Below are 20,932 nucleotides of genomic sequence, written 5' to 3' on the forward strand. Positions count from 1 at the left end.
GACGTCGACGTCGACGTCGACGTCGGCGCGCGTGGGCGCGTATGGCACGAACGAGTCGCCGCGGTATTTTCACCGTTCGTCATCCGTATACTGCGACCCTACGTTCGCATGACGTCAGACGCGGATGCTATTTCGGTCGAAGCGAACGATCCGTCTCTCTTCGCCTGTCCGCCGTTCCTGCCGTATCCAACGGAAATCGTCGCGATCGTTCGACCGACTCGAATCGATCGATCGATCGATCGATCGGATACGCGTTCGGCTGGCTCTAAGTGTTGAACAGAATTCGAGCCGCGCTATATTTTTGGTCGAACCCATCGAGCGGCTAGGTAAAATGATCGCTCGATCTAGCTCAAGTACGAGGTTCGCGCGAAAATCGAAAATCGCGGACTACAAATACAAACCGTTGCACTTTTATCTTCGAAGACTAGGCTTTTCCAAAGTAGGGAGAAAGCTTCGTTGCTCGCAACTCGTTTCGAATTTTCCACACGTTCGTCGATCAACGTTTCCATTTGCAACAGAAGCAGAGCGAAGGCAAAGCCATCGTCTCGGCGCGGCGCGTAGATGCACGTAGCTGCGGTATTCTTCGCGATCGATGCACCTCGCTCGACGTTTATCGATCCGACGTTCTCGGAGCGGATTACTATGGGAAATATCTCCCCCGCTAGCTACCGCGGAACAATTTGACAATTAATTGAAATTCATTCGATGTAACAGGTAGAAAGGATCAGATTATCTCGGCCGACCAACAGGTTACGAATAAATACGCGTAAGATCTTTCCTAGCGCTTCTTCCGGCCGCGTCTCCGTCTCCAGCCCTTGGCCTGCACCGCGCCGCGCCGCGCCGCACCGCACCGCACCGCACCGCACCGCACCGCACCGCACGCCCACGGCCGCGATCGGCTTGCGAGCTCTACACCGTATATCGCAAAGGCTCCTCCTCGCCCACGCTCGCCGCCACGCGTTTTCGCACCCACGCGCCAACTCGATAGGGTGCAGCAGGCCACTGCGCCAGCTCGACGGCTGCATCCGCTTTCGGTTTCGAGCTTTTTGTTATTTCGATCGCTTTGTTATCGCACCTCGTATTTATCGCATTATTATTACACGTACTTCCGCTAATGCTTCCGAGGTTGGACTCGGAAACCATCTTGCACCAGAAAAATTGGTTTCCATTCGTCCGACGATAGATTAACGATTAAAAAGGGCAGCCGTTTCAAGGCCGCGAGTTCTTCGGGCAAACGTACTTCGAACCTATAAATCGCATCGCGATTATGCTCCAAAACGGTCGCGCAGAGAGGTCGACGCGATGCAACGCGCGCGGTACACAGTGCATTCGAGAAACCTATACGTACGTAGTCTCGCCTATTGAACCGAGTACAATGAGCAACGACTATGGCCGCTGTGCCAGCCAGCAAGCAGCATCGTCGCGCGAGCTTCGTATTTATGCTCGCGTCAACGTTCCATATAACCCGGAGGAGCGTCCCTTTGCATCGGAGGGCGAATCATTAGAAAACGCTTTCGCCGAGAACTCTGCTCGCGACTGGTCATTAACTCGTTACTTCGAGTCTCTGGTACCCTAGTCTCGTCGTCTTTTCTAGCCACTATCCTACTCGAGCCGCGAAAGAAGAATCGCGGGCCTGCTCCGATCGACTACCGAGCTCTCCATTGGAGGGTCCTAAGTAGGCGTGGTTGGTTGGCTCCGAACCGAAGCCGGAGCGGAGCGGAGCGGAGCGAAGCCGAGGAAAGTCGAGCGGCGGTGGTTGCCCACGTGTCAAACCGCGTCTCGATGCTGTCCCACGTTCCGTAGTTTCCCTTTTTTAATTCCCTCGATCGGCACGGCACTCTCGGCAAATTCTGGGCCACGGGCCACGGCTCCGCAGCGGAATGCGTGCGCCGATTGCACCGATTCCATGTACGACGACGCGCGTAATAATGCTCCGTGCCCGTTATCTGCCCGCACCTCTCCTCAACCCCTTCGTCGCCATCCCCGTGTACCCCGTTCGATTCGCAGAGCCGCGATACGCGTGCAAAAGTGTACTCTGTAACTGCGGCCAACGGATCCGGCGCTAGTTGTCCGCATACTACGAATTGAACGAACGCGTCGGTAATCCTCCTACAGGTTATACAATTGGCGCACGAGGATGCGACGCGCCACTACAGCGGCGTGTTGCGCGTATCAATTTCCAATAACATTCGCTTCCATAACCTTTTCGCTTTCCGGCTACGATTTTGCAAAGTTTTTAACAGTCCGCTGGTTTTCGGAAAGCTCCTCTGGAAAGTTGTAAAAACCGGGGTTTACGGTATTACTGGATTATTAGTGGATGCAGCGATAGAAGGCAGGATCGGTATTCCGACGTCGATATCGGTATTTTTCGAATTTCAAAGTACTTCGAAGCAACGATCGTTCTCGCAGGAGAATTGCGAAGGACTCCTCGCATCCGGGATTTTAAATGCGACGATCCTAAACCGAGAACGCATCTCTGCAAAATTAATCGAGGTTCGACATCTGCTGACGCCTAGCCGCCGTCGTCGTTTCTCGCCTCTTTCGTCCCGCATAGCGACACGAGTGGCCGATTCGATTCGGTAAAAGTTCGCGGACGGTTGTCAACGCGTTAATCGGAATCGTTCAAATATTTCATTCAAAATTCAGAGTCGGCGTCGCAGCGACGAGCGTCAGCTCCAGCGCGGCTGCGCCGGTTTGTTACGGTGCAGAGTGCGAAGTGCAGAGTGTAGTGCCATGGCCATGGATATAGAGAGCACGATAGAAAATGCGAGAGAGAGAGAGAGAGCGGGAGCGGGTGGGGGAGAGAAGAGAGTCCATGGTATGTATGCACGTGGACTGCTATAGTGCTACACTGCGGTGGGATCGATTCGGCCGGAGGTGGAAGCAACCCCCACCCCCATTTACAAGCCCCAATATACACCCCCGCAGCTCGACCTCTGTCTCTTTCGCACCGTAGCGCCGCGAAATATCCGTGGGTTCGTTCGTTGGTTCGGTCGGTCCGTCCTCCCGCCCCCAATTTCTTCTTTTTCCGCCCTTGTCCTTTAGCATCCTCGCGATCGTGTTGCTTCTCGTTAGATTCCCTACCTATCCACCTGCCTGCTCGCGTCCCCTCTCTTGTCAACTTTTTTATTTTTCGGTCCAAAGGTTAATTGGGAGTTTGAAGGAGCTAGTTTCTAAATGCGACATAATTTACCATCCCATTTTTCGAATAAGATATTCATGGTATGTCCGACCAGGGTGACAAAACGAGGGATGCGATCATTCCGTTTCCGTCGTCCTTCCTGTAAACTTTGCCCGAGCAACCAAGTCGATTTCGCGACGATCCTCGATCGATCGATCGACGCTTTAAAACGATATTTGAGAAATTTCTATACTCGCCGGTCAACCGTCTCTTCGAAGACCAAGCCGAGACAAAAGAATATCCGAGACACGATTCAATTGAATCGCGCTCGATCGAAGCCCCGAGCTTGCGTTGCGCACGAGCAAGAAGTCACGTGCTCGATCGGGGTGGATCGTTCTTCCCTCCAGATTGTAAGCCGTGGGCGTCGATTTACCCGACTACGCCCACCAGTTGCGGTCAATCGGACCGTAGTAAATACACACTCGAAGATTTTTATCGCGACGTCGCGTCGCTTAGTGGCTTGGAACATTTTGAAATTAAAATCGGAGAAAGTGCGCGACCCGTAGACGGTCGTAGGACCATGAAGTTTCTACGCGAAAATTTCACGATTCGCCGAGTTGGTTCGCTACTGGGATCCATAACCGCGTCCTTACGACGCGCAGGAACAGGTCGCAGCGTCGCATTGGCGACAATGCCGAACGAAACCAGTTTACGCGAGTCCCGAACCACCGAAGCCTTAGGTAGAGGGCCCCAGAACGAACGCTGCCACGAGCTGCATCATCGTACACAAAGTGGTCAACGAATGCTCGTTCCGTGGACCAGGCTCTCGTTGGTTGGTTAACTCGTGCGAGTAATTGTCAGAATTGCCGTCAAATCGGGACGTCGATGGCGACGGACGGAGAAATTGGACAATCGATCGCCAGATTCGGATGCCTGTCCCGCGGTTTACAATTAATCGCGACGGATGAGCGCGTTGGCGGGTGGTCGTTCGATCCGAGTAAGTAACGCAACGAGTGTTTGGACGTCGACTCACGCAGAGAGACGCGCGCGACTCTCCGCGCCATTCGAGAATGCCGGCAGCGTTCGGGGTAGATCCGCGGTGGATCCGCGGTAGATTCGCGGTTAACGAGAACGAACGAGCCGTAAAGAAGAAAGAACCGTGTGGCCTCGGGATTGTTAAAAATAGCGGTCTGAAAATAATTGTTACGAGGTATCGAGCTATTTCGTGCCGCAATGGCCTATAAAAGTCCAGGTGCGATTCCGCGTGTCGTACGAACGCGCCGCGCACCGACTCCAGATTTTGTCGTATCAATGGTTTCGGGGAAGTGTTTACGACGGCGAACGTTGCGCGCGCGACTCCTCTCAATCCGGTTGTGTATTGCAAGGGTTAGGAGGGCTGGTACATTCCATAGCTCGCATCTCGCATCTCGCATCTCCAAGCTTCCAGGGAGGCCGCCGAGCGCAGGAGGCTACATTATATTCCGCTCCCTCGGTGTTATTGTGCCGATGAGCGGCTTACGGCAGCGTTACTGTCGGAGACTCGCGCACAGGGTAACAACCCCGTTAGCGCGCAGCTCGAACCGCGGAGAGGCAAGTCCGCGCAGCTCCTTGCACTCTGGTTCCTCGTGTTGTACACAGGGTGTCTCTGGAACGCGAACGGTGTCGCAGAATCGAGGCAACCTTTTCATTTCCAATTTCTAGGCATACTAGCAGCCCGTTTCCAATGTATGGTAATTCGTTTCGAGAAAACTACCAAACTTTTTCAAACTGAAACGTTGCAAATGTTGTTTGAAACAGGTGAACCGAGCTGCGACGACGGAGGCGGAGCTGACGAACCGCGGGACGATGCAGGGACATCGGTGTCGATGTACGTAAACTAGGTTGGATCGCGTTTCTCAGTTTGTCGAATTTCTTCCAACGGTTCGAAATATTCTCAATTTCCTTGTCCAGTAATAAACCTCTCGAGACCTCTCCAGAATCGAGCTCCCACGCCATTTATTGGGTTGCAGCTGGTGGGTGGGAGGTAACGGGTACTCGAAACGTCCTAGAAACAAGCTGTAGAAGCAACCAGTCTTTCCGATACCGCTAATGCGACGAGATCCAAACATCTACGCGCGCTCGGATTTTCAACGGTCTCCACGCTCCGAGTGGTAGAGGGGACCAAAGCCGGACAACAGAGCTTCCACCCCTTTGGCACACGGCTGCGGGGGCACGCTTACCCTCCGTCTGCTCCGATCCGATTCGTAACGAGCGAACGATCTACGCGAAGAGAAGACGAAAAGTTGGTTCGTGGGAGTTGCTTCGCGACTAACGCCTCGCTTTTCAGTAGTACAACGCGATAAAAAGGTCGACGCCAGGTGCACCGATATCGATCTCGAGAGCAATCTGAGAATCCAACCGGCGTATCCCCAGTCTCGCGTTGATCAGCGGACGCCGATAATATTTTCGGACGATCTGGGATCCATTGACGAGATATCTGCGACCGCTGTAAAGCAACGCGCCGCATTCTCCCGGCATTCTGTCCCAACGTCGCAGTCGTCCGCTATAACGCGAGTTGGGTCTAGTCGCACTATAGCGATGCGCCATAGCGGCCTGCGCAGAGAGGATGCGAGAAAGCGTTGCCAGAGGAAAGCCGTGCCGTGCGGACGAGGACGGTCGAGCTCTGCCGTACGGATAGATGGGACAGATGACTGCGGAGGGAAGAGAGAAGGGAAGAGGGAGAATGGCGGAAGAGAGATGCCGAGACGGCACTAACTGGAAGATGGAGCGAGAGACACCGGGTAGGAGAATTTGTGCGAGTAGTGGGCGAGAGAGACGGAGGCGCGTGTGGGTAACCGGTACGCGGTTCGACAGAGAGAGAGAGCGAGAGAGAGGGGCAACGAGAAATACTAGCGATGAGAACGGGCTAGCTCGGTACAGAGAGAACAGAGAGCGAGACGAGGAATAGAGAGCCAGGGAGTAAGAGAGAACGTGTGCTCGTGCAATTCGCGTTCAAAGTTAACGTCTAGCTGTGTAGGTGAAAGAGCGACGCTAGGGAAAGAGAAAACCAGAAGAGGGAGGGAGAGAGAGAGAGAGAGAGAGGGCGCCTCGGACCTTTCCCAGAAAGCAGAAAGCACGACGGAGCAATATCGCAGCGTCTGCCGGTGTTGTAAAACTACTTTGATCTCGGTTGCTTGCTCGCAGCCAAGGTTCTCTCCATAGCGTCCTCCCGATCGCGCAGACTCGCCGGAGAGCTTAGAAAAGCCCCGGTACCCGAGGCCAAGCTGCGCGCGTTCCGATTTCTTTTTCATGGAAAAATCAAATCAAGGGCCCGATCAAACTCTTTTTCGAATATCTTGGCGTTCGAAGCTTGATTTTCGGGGTGAATCCGTCGTCTTTCCGGGGGAAAATTAAAAAACGTCGAGAGAAGCGATCTGGAAATTCGCGTTTCCACACCGGTAGAACGCGATTCTCGGTCTCGGTCTCGGTCTCGGTCTCGTTCTCTCGAGAAAATTGAGTGCAGAACCGATGCGCGGCTGTGCACGGCTGACCGTTTCTACTTGCGAGTAGCGTTCGCGTCGCGTCGCACAATTCTTATCGATTCTCTTTATATCCGGCTGAAATTAGCGGCGATTCCATAAAGTTAATCGTCAAAGTATTTCTAGTTATCCATTATGTTTTCGATTCGCGTTCAATGCGAACATTTGGTATAATCGGCAGTTGGTTGTCGGGGTTCAGAATGAATCATCGTCGCCGTTGCCAATTCGTTGACGGTAGATTCGGTCAGCACGGAGTCGGTGCGACGGTATGGAGGGGGACAAATGCAAATTGGGTGTTTGCTGGAAAACGGCACACAGCCGCCGTTGCACTAGTAAACGCGTGTCGGCGCGGCTATCGCCGATAGGTCATCGGTTACGAGGGACGCGCGCGAGCTTCTACTCGCGTGTGCACCAGGCGGGTAAACATCGCCGGAGAGACGCGAAAAATTTCACGTTTCGCGATCTGGCTCAAGAACGCGACCTTGATACTCGATCGGAACGCCGACACGCGAGCAGAAATCGAACGCGGGCCAACTTCGATGCCTCGATTCTCTGCAATTACGCAAGCGGCTCCTCGACTAGAGCCACCTAGCCTCGAATACATTTCGTCGATTTAAATCTGATCCGCTTGTTCCAGCGAAATTTCTGACGCTCTATCGCGTTCTCGTTCCCTCTCGCTCTAACCTCTATTACGACCATCGGATGGAAACAGACCCCGGAATGTTGATCGCGCGATATTTGCTGCAAGTCGGCGCTGCAATTTCGGGAATATCTCTGAAATTATTCTAGTCTCTTCCGAGAAGAAACCTTCCGTCTAGTCGTCGAAACAAATCGAATAATCAGCCAAAATTGAAATTCTCATAAATATTTGCAACGCTGGGACCGAATTCCCATTCGAAGGCGTAAAATGCGAATCACCATGCGCAGGCGAGTCGAATTCGGATCTATTAATCGACGAGTATCGTTCTCGTTCCATAAAGAGAAGCTCCGCAAAGAAAGGCCTGCACAGTTTATCCGCTGAACGAATCGAGGGAGACGAATGGTGGGGGCTGAGTTTCCCAGATTGAAACCACCCCGTGCTCCCCCTCGTTGCTTCCGCTATTCCAAATATCCGCCTCGCGGCGAAGAAACATTGTACAATGTTCTCCAATTAGATAGAAAATTAAAAGCGAATCGATATTCTACGAATTCGCGTGCTCGCGCTATTCGGTCATATTTTCCGTTTCCAATATCTTGCCACCGTTAACGATCGTTGTCCCGCGAATCGGGCACACAGGAATATTTTCCTTCCAGTCGGGGCCACTCCCGAATCGATACCGGCTGCATAGACGCGCCTTTCAACTATAAATAATAACCGAATAATCTGAAGTCCCTAACGAAATTGAGACAGGTGAGTCGAGAGGACTCCACCGCGAGCTTTCGCAGCGTTAATCGGTGGGTGGTCGAGCGTGGACCGGGAGACTGTGCGTTGCGTTGCGTTGCGTTGCGTTCGGTTGCTTTCGGTTGCGCTGTCGCGTGGCCAGCATATGACTCTCATTCCATATGTTTTTGCGAATGACACGTGAACAGAGGAAAGCACAACAGAGAAAGAGGAATAAGATCGCGCACGGTGGAACGGCGGTGGAAGATGAGCAGAAATGTCGGCGTGCTTTCCGCGCGCCTTCTACTTTCGCAGCGTAGCGAGTATTACGGCGCGCGCTCGTGCGGTCGTGCGGTCCCGGCGCAAGCGCCTCGCTCTCTCGTTCGTTGAACCGTTCGTGAGAGAGGCGCGTGTGCGCGCCTGACAAAGAGAAAGAAAAATATAAATGCGAGAAATGAGGAGAGAGGGAGAGAGAGAGAGAGGAGAAGGGGCTGGGGGGCGAGAGACTCGTAGACAATACCGCGCCAATTCTACGAGCGCCGCCACCGATGCGATGCGATGCGATGCGATGCGATGCGAAACTTTCCATTTTTCAAATGCGTTACGATTACGAACTTGGCAAATCTCGAAATAAAAAATCCTCGCCGGTCGGTTTTTGAGCAATCAAACGAACCATTTACGAAAATCAATTTCAAGTGAAATTTTTGGGGGTGCGATTCGACAGCCGCTACGTAAAATGGACGGTGAAAGGACCAACATTCGCGTCGCTGCTAAAATCTAGATGGCAACTGTTGTTTAGAAAACAACTCGGTGTCCGCGCTAAATACATTCGATTTTTGCGTCCCACCCGATTAGAACCCGCTGCGTGTCTTATATAAATTGATAAAAGTGTCCACCGGCTTTGGTTCGACGTGTTGGATCGCGCGCTCTTCTCTAGGCAGAAGTTATCGCGCGGTCGGTATTTCAGCGTTCGTCTTCCACCCCCTAGACGCGCCGCGCGAGCTTTCCGATCAACCATAAGTTGCGATTCGCTGCGTAAACGTTGACTGCGTAAACTGCGCGTCAAAAAGAATCCGTGTCCGATTTCTGGATGTTTGCTCGCCGACTCTCCCCCAGCGTCCTCTGGATCGTCGCGATCGATGCGAGTCCACCGCGAAAGTCGCGGGCAAGGGTAACGCTAAGAGCGCGACGTATCGGATCGGTGCGTGGACGCTTACGCAACGACGGAAACCTGTTTGGCGCGCAACCGCGAGCGTATCCGTCGCTTACGTCTCTCGATGTAATGCCGCGGAGGTGGTTACGAGCCATACCCCGGACCACGTCGATCTTAATTCGGATAGTTTTCGACGTCGGAGATTTGGTTCTAATCGTGCCGGTTCTTGTTGTTGTCGCCGACCACGGCGTCGATCAAATCTATCCCGTTTCTTCTTCTCCTCCTCCTCCCCCTCCTCCTGCTCCATAATAGGAGACGGGTCGATCGCCCGGATCGATAATGCGCGCGTCGATCTCTCGTTTCCGTTTCCAGCCTCGATGCAAGAAACCGCGCGGAGGCTTTGCAATTTCCACCGAGATCCATGAAATTCGTCGCGTCGCGTCGCCTCGGCGGCGGCGGCGGCGGCGGCTCTCTTGCCCGTCGACCGATGTTGTTCGATAATCGTCGGCCAGTGTACTAACAAGGTTAATTCGAATCGTCGAACGTCTGCTCGACTCCAGTCGCAACCGCGCTTCTAATCGTTCGATCGCCGACCGCGATCGCGAGTTTACAATTAATTTGATCGAATTCGACTTTGCTTTAATCTCCCTGCGTTCCTCGATACGTTTCGATAAAAACGGGGAATAATTGAAGTAACGGAATCGGTCGAGCGACGAGCGCGAGTCTGATCGTCGCGCACCGCGAGTTCCTCGCGGATCCTGCTACATCTTACGTAGCGCCCGTAAGTTTCGAGGTCCAGAACTTTTCTACTCGATGGAGCTCGTGCTCGAGCGATCTTTGCTCTGGTTTTTTAACGGTAATCGGCGTTGCGACACGCGCGTTCTCGTCTCGAGCAACAAATTGTTCGTCGAACTTGCTAGCAGAACGGATTGCGCTTCCGAACTGCTCGAATCTCGATCTCGCGACTCCGCGCGTTGCAACGAAGAGAGTTAGTTTCTCTTCTTATCTCGACGCCGACGTTGCGGCGTACGAACAGCGACGGGTTCGAGCCGCGTCCGATCGCGCGGCAGGTGTATCGATTTGCTTCGGATACCGTTCGCGTCTTTACCGTTTTCATTGTTTCGAATTAACGGGCTGGAAACTCCGTGAGTTTCGAGTACGCGAAACGCTTTGGACTCGATTTCCTTCGCGACATTGAAATGCTCGTTTGAGCCGTCATCGATTCGAATCTACTCCAGGCATGTTCGAGGTTCGAGAGGTAGAAACTTATTCGCAAGAAGACGATCGCTGTACTATCGACGGCTGGCAGAGGTTTTCCGTCGGCAGTCGGCAGTCGAAGACCTAATTGGGGAAAGTTGTACGGCTTCGAGCGCCTCCAGAAAACTACACTTTATGCGCGATCAGCTTGGGCGCGTCCAATCAGCCTATAAAGATGATTGCAGAAGGTTCTTCCGCGAAACCTTTCTACGCTCCCTATTCTTAGACACCTTCCTCCGAAGCAACCACCGTACTGTTTCGATCGACAGGGTCGACCGAAGCACAGCTGCCCCTATCCGTAGCGGTTTTCCAGCCAAGTATCGGTAAAAACCGTGTCCAGTTGACAGTTGAGAACAGTTTTTGTCCAATCTCCACACTCTCCCGATCACGTAGGCGTACCCTACACCTTGCAAAAGGCTCTCTCGGTGTAAGCTCGATCGGCTAGTTTCTGAAAAAGCTGAAAAATCCGGTCGCGTAAGTATCGATCGCCGTGGTACGTTCTCGACGTCGTCGTCCTCGTCGTCGTTGCCGGTGCCGTCGCCGTCGCCGTCGCCGTCGTCGAAACCCGGTTCGATCGGCTGTTGAGAACCACGACGCGTGTCTACGTTTCGTAGCGTAGCCCCTATAGACCGTATTACACATTCACGACAGCCTCGATGGAGAGGGGCGCGACGTACACTGGCGCGCGCGTACAGTGCGCCGGTATAGAGGGTATAGAGAAGAGAGTACAGTGTACCCTTCGGTTTTCGCTAGCGCGGAGAATACCCGAGGCCGGCCGACGAGGACCGAAGTTGTCCGTCGAGAGGAATCGTCATCGACGCGTCATGCAGAGGCAGCACTGGCATCGGCGCCGAGCAACGCTCCGCTCCGCTCATTCTGCTCCGAGCTGTCGAACGCGACGCACGCGCCTCTCTTCGGCTCGATCCGATCCGATCGGATTCGGCTCCGCTTCGTCTTGCCTCACCCATCCTATCAGTCTTTTATCAGCGAGTGTGCACGTATACGCTGGATGGTGGACTCTCCCATTCGGAAGGGAGCTTTCGTTCCTCGTATCCCCTCGCTTTCGCCGTTCGAACGGGTCTCGGAAATCGCCGGATTGTTCAGTTCTCCTCGTGCACCTCCACACAATCTGCCCTCGAGCCTCGAGAAGTATCCGTCCCCTTTCTCCCCATCGCTCTCGGGGTAGCCTCTCCCCTGTCCTCTCGGCGAGGCCCTTCGGCCGGCAGCGTTTCGCGCTCGTTTGCTAGCAATCCTCTTCCGTGCCGCCGCAAACTCGCGATTTCCCGATCGCCCGTCCTCCGCTTCTCCCGCTCGATCTTCCTCGTCGTCGATTCTCCCGCGCGATCGCGGCCACGGCTCGTCCGGCTCTCGAGTCCAGCGAGTCGCCGATATTCTCAAGATTCGTCGGTTCCCGCGAAGCGGATCCGATCCGACCCCGTCCGGTCCCGAGCATCGCTGCGCGCTGCGATCGCGGCCGATGGAAGCCGTCGCCGATCGACGACGACGACGACGACGACGACGAGTCCTCTCTCTGGACGGGTGCGTCCGCAGCGGTGTCCGCGGCCGGAACGGAGGCAGCCGAAGCTGCGATACGAGATAAACGTGCGTTTCGCGAAGTAGAGGCTCTCGCGCTAGCGCTCGCGCTCGCGCTCGCGGGTGTGCGGCACTCGGTCGGGTGCCACCGGGGGACGGACGCAGGGACGGTCGGGGCAAAGCGAAAACTAAAGCCCTTCTACACCTGGCACGTCGCCGAGTTTGCTCGGGTATAGAAAGGAAGGAGAGGGTATACGGTGCGCGCGGTAACCAAAGGCAGACGGAAAACTCTCTCGCTCTCTCCGAACGCTGCCACCGTCCCACCGTTCCTCTGCCCGCCCGCTCTCCTACCACCGCCACGCTCGTATCACCCTCCCTTCTCTCTGCCTCCTTTGAATCAATAATCTCTGACCAGGATTATATGCGAACCCTTTTTTATTTCGGTCGGTCTATAAGAAAGATATACTACAGCGAGAAACGAGGTAGCGGGAAAAGCAACCGTTGCCCATCGCAAGAGGGTGCCAGATCCTCTCGGGAGCACGCGCGCCGCGGATTTTCGGTGCTTCTACGCGGTGCGGTCTCCTCTCGCTGTTCAACCGGTGCGCGATATCGGCGCGCGGATTATCGATCTCTCCATCCTTCTCGACCGTTCGTTGGTTATGATATTTCGAGAAAACGAGACGATGCGGAGAGAACGCGATTGCATTCGGACAGAGGTGACGTAGACCGATCGAAACGCTGGGTTACCCAGAGGGGCGCGCGTCCCCTGCCGCGATCAGAGTCTCTCGATCGCGAATCTTCTAACAGATTCTCCTTCCTATGACCGCAGATCAACACCTCTAGATGGAATCGCCTTCTACCCAGGAGCATCTCGTCGAGGCAAAGGAGGATATCGGCTCGACAAAGGCGCCTCGAGCCCAGGGGATAGAGTCTTCGGAGACCGTAGACGATGCCGGCTGCTCCACCGATACCGAGGACCAGATTCGTTCATCCGGCAACGGCGACCATGTTAGCACCGCTGCGTCGCTGCTGTTGCCCAAGCCTGAGCAACACCCCGGGACGATGGGTCTGAAGTTGGACAAGTGCGGCGACGACGGCGCGGAGGTCGAGAATAATGTGGTCGCGATCGCTGACGAGGCCGGGGACGAGCCGAGGACCGAGGAGGAGAAGAAGAAGCAGGACGAACCACGAAACTGTACCGATGCGATAATGACCACGACGACGACGACGACGACGTGCACCGATCAAGAAGAAGAAGAAGAAGAAGAAGAAGAAGACGACCGAGCAACGACCGATGGGGATGATACAACGATGGGGTCGGCCGCGTCCAGGAAGAGGCCGGCAAGCGAGTTTTTGCAAATCGACGCCGAGATAAAGCGGATCGGCGTCGAAGGCTCCGAGAACGATTCCAACCAACTGAGAAGCGACGTTAGAAGGATCTCGCCAGTGTTGGTGAGTCTCAGGGAGCGCACCCTCGGCGAAATATCGCTATCCTGTTTGTTCGACGAAGACGCGATCTCTCGGTGTCCATTGCGAACCAACGGCAGGCTCCTGGACAACTCGCTGTCCGGCAGACCGAGCCTGAACAACACTGGGCAGCTCGAGCCGGCAGAGTCCTCCGGCTCGGAGCCCAGGCTGCACGACTCGTCGTCGACGCCCGTCCCCGAGTCGCAGAGCGATCGGGACGAGTTGGACTGTCGCCGGAAACTCGAGTACTCCGACGCGTTCGTTGACGAGGACTCTTGCTGTTCGCTGCTGGTCGAGGGCCCCGAGAGGGACCACCGGCCGTGCCAAGAGAAGCAATGCGAGGAACCGATCGAGACGTGTCCTTGCGGGGACAACGAATCGTCTCTGACCGGAGAAAACGCCAAGGAGCCCGGACGCTATCTGATGGTGACGCTCGAGCGCCTCGACTGCCCGCTCGCGCCGCCGATGGACAAGAAGAGTACGAACGACGAAGATAGGAACCCGGTAGCCGAGACGGAGCCTCGGGTCGCGACTCCAAAGGATTCGCGTCTCGTTCCGATATGCACCGACCAGAATAAGAGGGCCCAACAGAAGACTGAATTCGAGTCGGCGAAGAAACAGCTCGGCTCGCCCATAATAACCAGGTCGATGACGCCTCCGGTCGTGTCGACGTTGTGCGAACTGAAGCAGTGCAAGGTGCTCTTGGAGAAGCTCGACTCGTTGTCGCAGATGCGATCGCCGGAAAAGTCGATCGCGGAAGCGTCGACGCCAACACCGACGAAGAAGAACGCGAGCGTCGCGACTGCTGCGACTGCTGCGAATGCCTCCGCGAGTAGCCTCCAACCGTCGAACGATCGAATCTCGTCGGAGCCGAGAGCCGGTTCGCCGGAGGTCGCGGCGGGCCCCGCGATCGCCGGAGACACCGAGACGGAGACCGAGACCGAGACCGGCTCCGACAGTTCCGAAGTGCCGCTCTCCGCGACGAACGCGCGTTTCCGAGACTGCGGGGAACGCGCCGTTTCCGATCGAGTGTCCTGCCCCGAGAGCGAGTCCATGTGCTGCGTCGACGTCAACCAAGAGACCGTAACGAGGCTCGAGGCGGAGAGGCCCGAGGCTTTCACGGAGGACTCTGCCGAGAGCCTGGCGCTCGCCACCGGTGCTAGGGACGAAGTCAGGTCGGATGGCAGCGATTCCGGGCTGGGCAGCGAGGTTCCCGGAGATCCTGGGCCAGCGCCGGCACCGGAGAGCGATTCTGAGACCTCCTTCTTGGACAGGATACCCGACGATATACTCTCGGACAAGGAGAAGGGTAGGCCCGCTAATATAAAAAAAAAAAAAAATACTCGAAATCATATCGGCTCTATTGATTTGGCTCGGCTACATTCTCGAAACCGCGTAATTTTCTTTCGGCCGAGTAGTTTTCAATTTAAAGCTCGTGTCGGCGATTGATACCGCCGCGCCGGCAGAATGTCTGTTGTAGATTCACAGTTAATAAAACGCAGTACACACACGTATTTGGTAAAATAACGATTTAATTTGAGAAACAAATATAAAATTAGAAATACACAATATAATACGGAAAGGAAAACGTGCTTTGTCCGATGTCGAGAGCGAAAACGAAACCGAAACCAAAACAAAAACTCATAGGGAACGCGACGCGCGCGGTAGCCTTCGAATGTTTTTCGGCATGACATTATCCCCGCCTAAGGTTTCGGACAATTGAAACGCCGCTAGAACAGACAAAGATAGACTGTATATATCGTTGCCTTTCAACAATGTCAAGTTCGATATTGTATTTCTTCGTTCGGGCTGAATAATGTTCGTTACACGGCCGCCGTACGCGAGAACGAAAGGTATCGTTAGAATGCGATAGTGGCAACAGGTATTATCTTTCAGCCGTGAATCAACTGGACGGCTTCGTCCCGAACGTCGCCGTACCGGGGACCCCGCCAGCGCCGTTGACGACGTTCCCCAGTCCACCGAAGAGCAATTTGAAAAGAAGATTGACGGACTGTATGGAAGGTGCTCCCAATCCGAAGAGAAGCAACATGGACGAATCCATGAAAAAGAAACGCAACATTCAATTCGACGCGGTCACGGTCTACTACTTTCCCAGGGCGCAGGGCTTCACCTGCGTGCCTTCTCAGGTGAGAGAAAATTTCGTGTTCGGCGGAACGGGGACTTGGCTCGAACTAAACGACGTCTCGCGATCCGATCGTAAGTGTAAAATGGACGCGTTTAGTATATCCCGAGTCCCCGAAACGCTCCAACGCCGCGGAGGCTAGGCTAGAGGGATGCGCAGCGGTCGCGGCGACAGATTCGAAAGCGCTTATTAATAGAAATCGATCCATCGTCCCCACAGGGCGGCAGTACTCTGGGTATGAGCGCGACGCACACTCATGCCGAAAGATTCTCGCTCTCGGAGCATGCCGCCGAGCAGAGGCGGATCCACCGCGCCAGGCTGGCCCAGCTAAGGTCCGAGAGGGCAGCGAATTGCGTGGCGGAGGCGGCGTCCAGCTCGGAGGATCCCAGCGACGACACCGACGAGGAGCAGAGCGACAACGAGGAGCTCGACATCGACAGCTACTACTTCCTCCAGCCAGTGCCCACGTGGCAGAGACGAGCCTTGCTCAGAGCAGCGGGGGTGCGCAGAATAGACGCCATCGAGAAGGACGAGTGCCGCGACATCAGAGCCAGCAGGGAGCACTGCGGCTGCGGGTGCAAAGGCTACTGCGACCCGGAGAGCTGTCCTTGCAGTCGCGCGAACGTCAAGTGCCAGGTCGGTAGGCCAGGAGAGGCTTCCGCGCCTCGTAGTTGGATCGCCAGGGATCGAAGACGCGTCGAGACCACCCGGTATCTTTCTCGGACCGATTCGACTGCCGGCTCGAATCGGTCGTACACAGATTACGCCGTTACGAGACGGCGCCAGTGCTCGATATCGTATCGAGATAATATCGGTCGTCGGGATCTCGACTCGCTTCGATCTCGTGTTCCGTAACCATCGGAATTTACAAATTGATGAAAGCTGACTCATGGATTTGCGCGTGCGCGCGTCTCTATGTAACAGGTAGATCGAGCCGGGTTTCCGTGCGGGTGCACTCGCGATGGCTGCGCGAACAACTCGGGCCGCATCGAATTTAATCCAGTACGTGTCCGGACGCATTTCATTCACACGCTGATGCGGCTGGAGCTCGAGAAGAAGCAACGGGAAGAAGAGGACGGTACGGATCACGACGCTTCCGACAATCAGAATGGTAGAAGCCCCTTGAGGGAGATCAATTTGGGGTCCGTGATGGAGAATAGAAATACAGAGTCGTGTTTGACCGGTGGCGGTTTCACGACGCTGCATTACGAGAATCACGATGCCGGAGACGGTGGGCCAAATTGTCAGCCGGACGTACCTGGCGCCAGAGAGGATAGTCTGGATCTGTACGCGATTAGAGACGATTGTTATCCTAGCGAGGACACTGTCGATGGTACGCAGGGACCTCAAAGGAAACTTCATCCTGAGTTTAGTCAAGCGTTTCAAACGTTCTCGGGGCAATCCGGTGCCGGTGTAAACTTTCAGCAGCCCGTTTATCAGGATTACCAACCTTACGCTAACCTTCCTTCCACGTCTAGGGTGCAATTCCAGCCGCAGTTTCAAGCGGTCCCAAGCACACCCGGGTTCTCGCATTACGCGTCTTACGGACAGGATGCGGCGGTAGCGGCTGCAGCGGCCACGCTACAGGAGAATTGCCAGGTTCATCCGGGTCAGCACGCGTCCGCGTACGAGGCTACGTTCGCGCAGGACGAGACCACCGGGTCCCAATACACGAACCTGAACTCGGTCCAACCGCACGCGGCATTGCAACAGATGGGCAAACTGGAACCGTTCTCCGAGCTGCTGTCCGGCAGATACTCGTACTACGGTGAAATGGAACCACCGGCGCACGCTACTTATCACGGAAACGGGCCAAAGGTCGAGGCGGAGAAGAGTCAAGACAACGCGCAGCAGTCCGAGGTGGTGGACGAGTGCGACGAGAACTTTGGGGAGATCATTAAAAAGTCGATGGTCGAGACCGTGTCGGCTTAAAATTGTACAAACGCGATTGTACGAGAACGATCCTCCGCGTTGTTTTTTGACGAAACGCGTTGTTGCCACGAGCTTTGAATCTCGTTGAAACGTCTCGCTCGTACGGGGAATCGGAAGACGAGAGAGAGAGAGAGAGAGGGAGGGAGGGAGGGAGAGAGAGAAAAGAGAGAAGTACTCTGGTGCGATCAGTTTCCGACTTTCGTCGTTAGGTAAATCCGAAGTAGAAATTGTTTCGGTGGTTGCCGAATCGGATTGGCACGCGGTTGCTCTGTTCGGGAACCACCACCGCGGTTGATTATTGCACGACCAGTCCCGTGGATACTGTTGTTAGAAAAATTGATGCGGCTACGCGTGCGTCCGCCCGGGATGGAAATCGGCTGAGACAGAGCTCGGCGCCCTTGTCCCGTTCTAGAATAATTGTTGTTTGGTCGAACCAATCGGGTGTTTGCGGACAAGTGGAAGAGGCTCGATTTGTGAAACAAACGAAAATTGCCAAGTGCAAAGGTCTTCGTCGGAAATCTCCGTCTGTAACAGAAATCAATTTCTGATTGGGTCCTGCGTGACCGGTGTTGACGCGAATTCAACGAGGTTGTGACCAAGAAACAACATGGGATCAGCTTAGATTGCAGTTTATAAGAAACCTTATCTTTAATACTTTAATAGTAGGATTGCGGGTCACGCGCGCAGCACCTTTTTAAAATGGGAGAATCGTGCAAAAACTCGGACAAATAAAATATACAAAACAGAGGAATGTAACATAACGAGGAACACGTATCAGTGGGGCGATGGCGTGTTTCGCTTTGCAGATGCACCGCTTGTAGAAGAGACAGAGAGAGATATAGGAGGGGGGGGGGGGCGATCAGGTACACACGGAAACACATTTGTAACACGAGATCTGTGAGCGATTGTGATACTTGTGCATATAAAAAACGAAATGCAGTTTTGCCAGATGACAGACAAAGTAGGTTAAGGAAAATACGTTATGGGACTTTTTTATGCCAGTGTGTAGGGTGTCGAGTTTGAGAGATTTTTCAATCGACGATGATTGCTGATGATGGGCAATAGAGAATAGAATTTTTCCTCGTGTTCTAATTAAGTACACAATTAATGCACAACACTACATGACACTCGTCCAGAAATACACACACAACCACACACCTTTGCAATCTTAGAGGATGATTGATTAGCATAAGCAAGCGCACGCTGTCTACAAAATACAGATTGTTCAATTTTTTTCGGTGCTCATTAACTCGTCGCCCGCATACTTTAATTTGCTCGAGGTCAAACTATTTTCTTCGATGTTTTGTACAACCATATACCATGGCGTACCTACAGTTTTACCAATTATTATCAATTTCCGCTGCAAACGGTGTTATTTGCCGCCACTGTTCCGTATATCAACGTTCTCGCTCTTTCTTCAATTATCACTTTCTTTCAGCCCCATTGCGATCCATGTTTTTTAGTCGTACATACCCATGCCCTCCTGATCGGAAGCCCACGAACACAATCTCGTCACCGAATTGTCATTTTGTGCAGCCCTGCGACACCAAGTTTCGCGCAACGGCGATTACCCCGCGAGCAATTTTGAAATTTCATTGTATAAACTATTTATTGTTTTCACTTGTATACACTTTTATACAGAGAGAATATACGAGTAGTACCAATCTATACGTTGTTCATCCGTGGACACGTCAAAGGTCGCAAACTCTAATTTAACCCTTTCGCTACTACGGGCCACTATAGTGGCTTTTCATAAGATGTCACTGTGGTACTACGGACCACTATAGTGGCTCCGCGCAAGATGTCACTGAGGTACTACGGGCCACTTTAGTGGCTCTCCGCCAGATGCCAATGATCTATTGCGTCCAACCGTTTTACGCAAGTTTCTGACTCTGGGCATACACTGATAATGTTTTTTGCATCATTTACTGCTAACAACTGAATAAACAAACTGCTTAACAATCGATGTACCTCGGCAATCAGTCTCAGCAGCATGGGTTCTCCGCCGCGGCATTCTCGCTGACGATCGGCGTTGCGTAGCGTGCAGTGATGTCGCGGCGCTCCGTTCAGCAGAAGTACCGCGGCGGAGAACCCGCCCGTAGCGAAAGGGTTAAAAAATACCAAAGTCAACCGTTGACCGCACTGGACGTCGTTTGTTTTTCGCTCCAGCGACGCGTCGTCAACGGTTCTGACACCTCGCGCGTCAAACGGAATATTGTACATGTAATCGAATCGAGACGAAGCAAGACAAAGATAATTATAAAAGAAGGAAAGCCAAAAAATAGGTAGAAGAGAAACCAGTGCGCAAACTTTTTTTATTTCGAGAGAAGAGGAACCGACGAACGAAGTCTGAAGGCACAGAAGTTGCCTTACGCGGACGATCATTTTGCACCGAACCACCACCACCACCATCATCAACCCCCTTCGTTAATCCAGCCCTCGTAGATTTTCAGACACAGACCTAACCCAGACCCGTTTAGCATCCCGGGACGTCGATCGCTAAATACCCTACGATTAACTGAATTATTACACGTTAAGGGATAACTACGATGATAAACGACGATAGTATTAAATGAAACAAAAAAAAAGAAAAAGCGAACTTTATACATAATTTACTGGACGTGTCAGCTCCCGAGCACCTTTGTCGCTCTTCTATTTCCGTGGTTCTACACTGTGTTCATCGTCGCTGATTGGTGCCTAAATCGTTACGTTTGTTGTCAGTGTACAATGCTAACGAGACTATCTCACGTTCGAAAATAGAAGAAACGAGGGATCGAGTGCGAGTGGATGAGTGCGTGCGCGTTGTGTGCGAGTGTAAGACTTGTGGGTGGCAGAGAGAAAGAGAAAAAGAGAGAGAGAGAGAGAGAGGGGGGGGGGGGGGGATCATGCGTAGATATACAATTCAATCAACGGATAGAAATCCTCGTTGACGCGTTGCGAGGGATGCGAGACACCTCCGTAACCGACATTAAAATGTATACATATAAACCTACACCGTATGTAAGTAACTTTTAGAGTATTTGAGTAAAAAAAGGCATACATAGTTGATAGCGTTTTATTAAATGTTGTGAAAAAGTCTTTTCGTCTGTCGTGTAACGTGTTGTCTCATTGTGCGTGTGCGTGCGTGCGTCTCGTTTACGTATTTATTGTATCACACCCACCCTTCTCCTTTGCAAACCACGCGTCGTCCGTGTTCGCTATTTTCTCATTGCGCTAGGAACGAGAAGCGAGAAAGTTGTCCTTCGATGTTGCACGGTCGGACCGTTTCTGAAGTAATCTTCGTTTCATAAACGTCGAGGAAAAGAGAAGATTGATCGGGATCGGCATTGTTATTCCCGAACCCTTAATTCGATCCAATCGTTGTTAATCGCCCTGTTTGCAGTTACTTGCACGCGTTCGCCAACCGGAAGCAACTTCCGCAGAAACATTTTCCTCGCAGCAATTATCT

The 20,932-nt window shown here is 53.5% G+C and overlaps 1 protein-coding gene across 5 annotated transcripts in view; it reads left to right on the top strand.

Annotated features, from left to right (window-relative positions):
• Axud1 (AXIN1 up-regulated 1) overlaps positions 1 to 20,562 on the top strand; it is a 28,470-nt gene extending 7,908 nt beyond the window's left edge. For 2 of the 5 annotated variants that reach the window (XM_078190894.1, XM_078190898.1), the window contains exons 2-5: positions 12,772 to 14,718; positions 15,306 to 15,556; positions 15,772 to 16,188; positions 16,477 to 20,562. In XM_078190894.1, coding sequence (XP_078047020.1) covers positions 12,786 to 14,718; positions 15,306 to 15,556; positions 15,772 to 16,188; positions 16,477 to 17,484 — 3,609 coding nt within the window. In that variant the 5' untranslated portion in view covers positions 12,772 to 12,785 and the 3' untranslated portion in view covers positions 17,485 to 20,562. Of the gene's footprint in view, positions 1 to 5,691; positions 5,902 to 12,574; positions 12,659 to 12,771; positions 14,719 to 15,305; positions 15,557 to 15,771; positions 16,189 to 16,476 lie in introns of those variants that run through there. The other 3 variants (XM_078190899.1, XM_078190897.1, XM_078190896.1) reach the window with 3 other exon arrangements.
• Positions 20,563 to 20,932: the final 370 nt, after the last annotated feature.

This window comes from Augochlora pura, chromosome 9, assembly GCF_028453695.1.
Source record: "Augochlora pura isolate Apur16 chromosome 9, APUR_v2.2.1, whole genome shotgun sequence".
In the NCBI taxonomy this organism is placed as follows: domain Eukaryota; kingdom Metazoa; phylum Arthropoda; class Insecta; order Hymenoptera; family Halictidae; genus Augochlora; species Augochlora pura.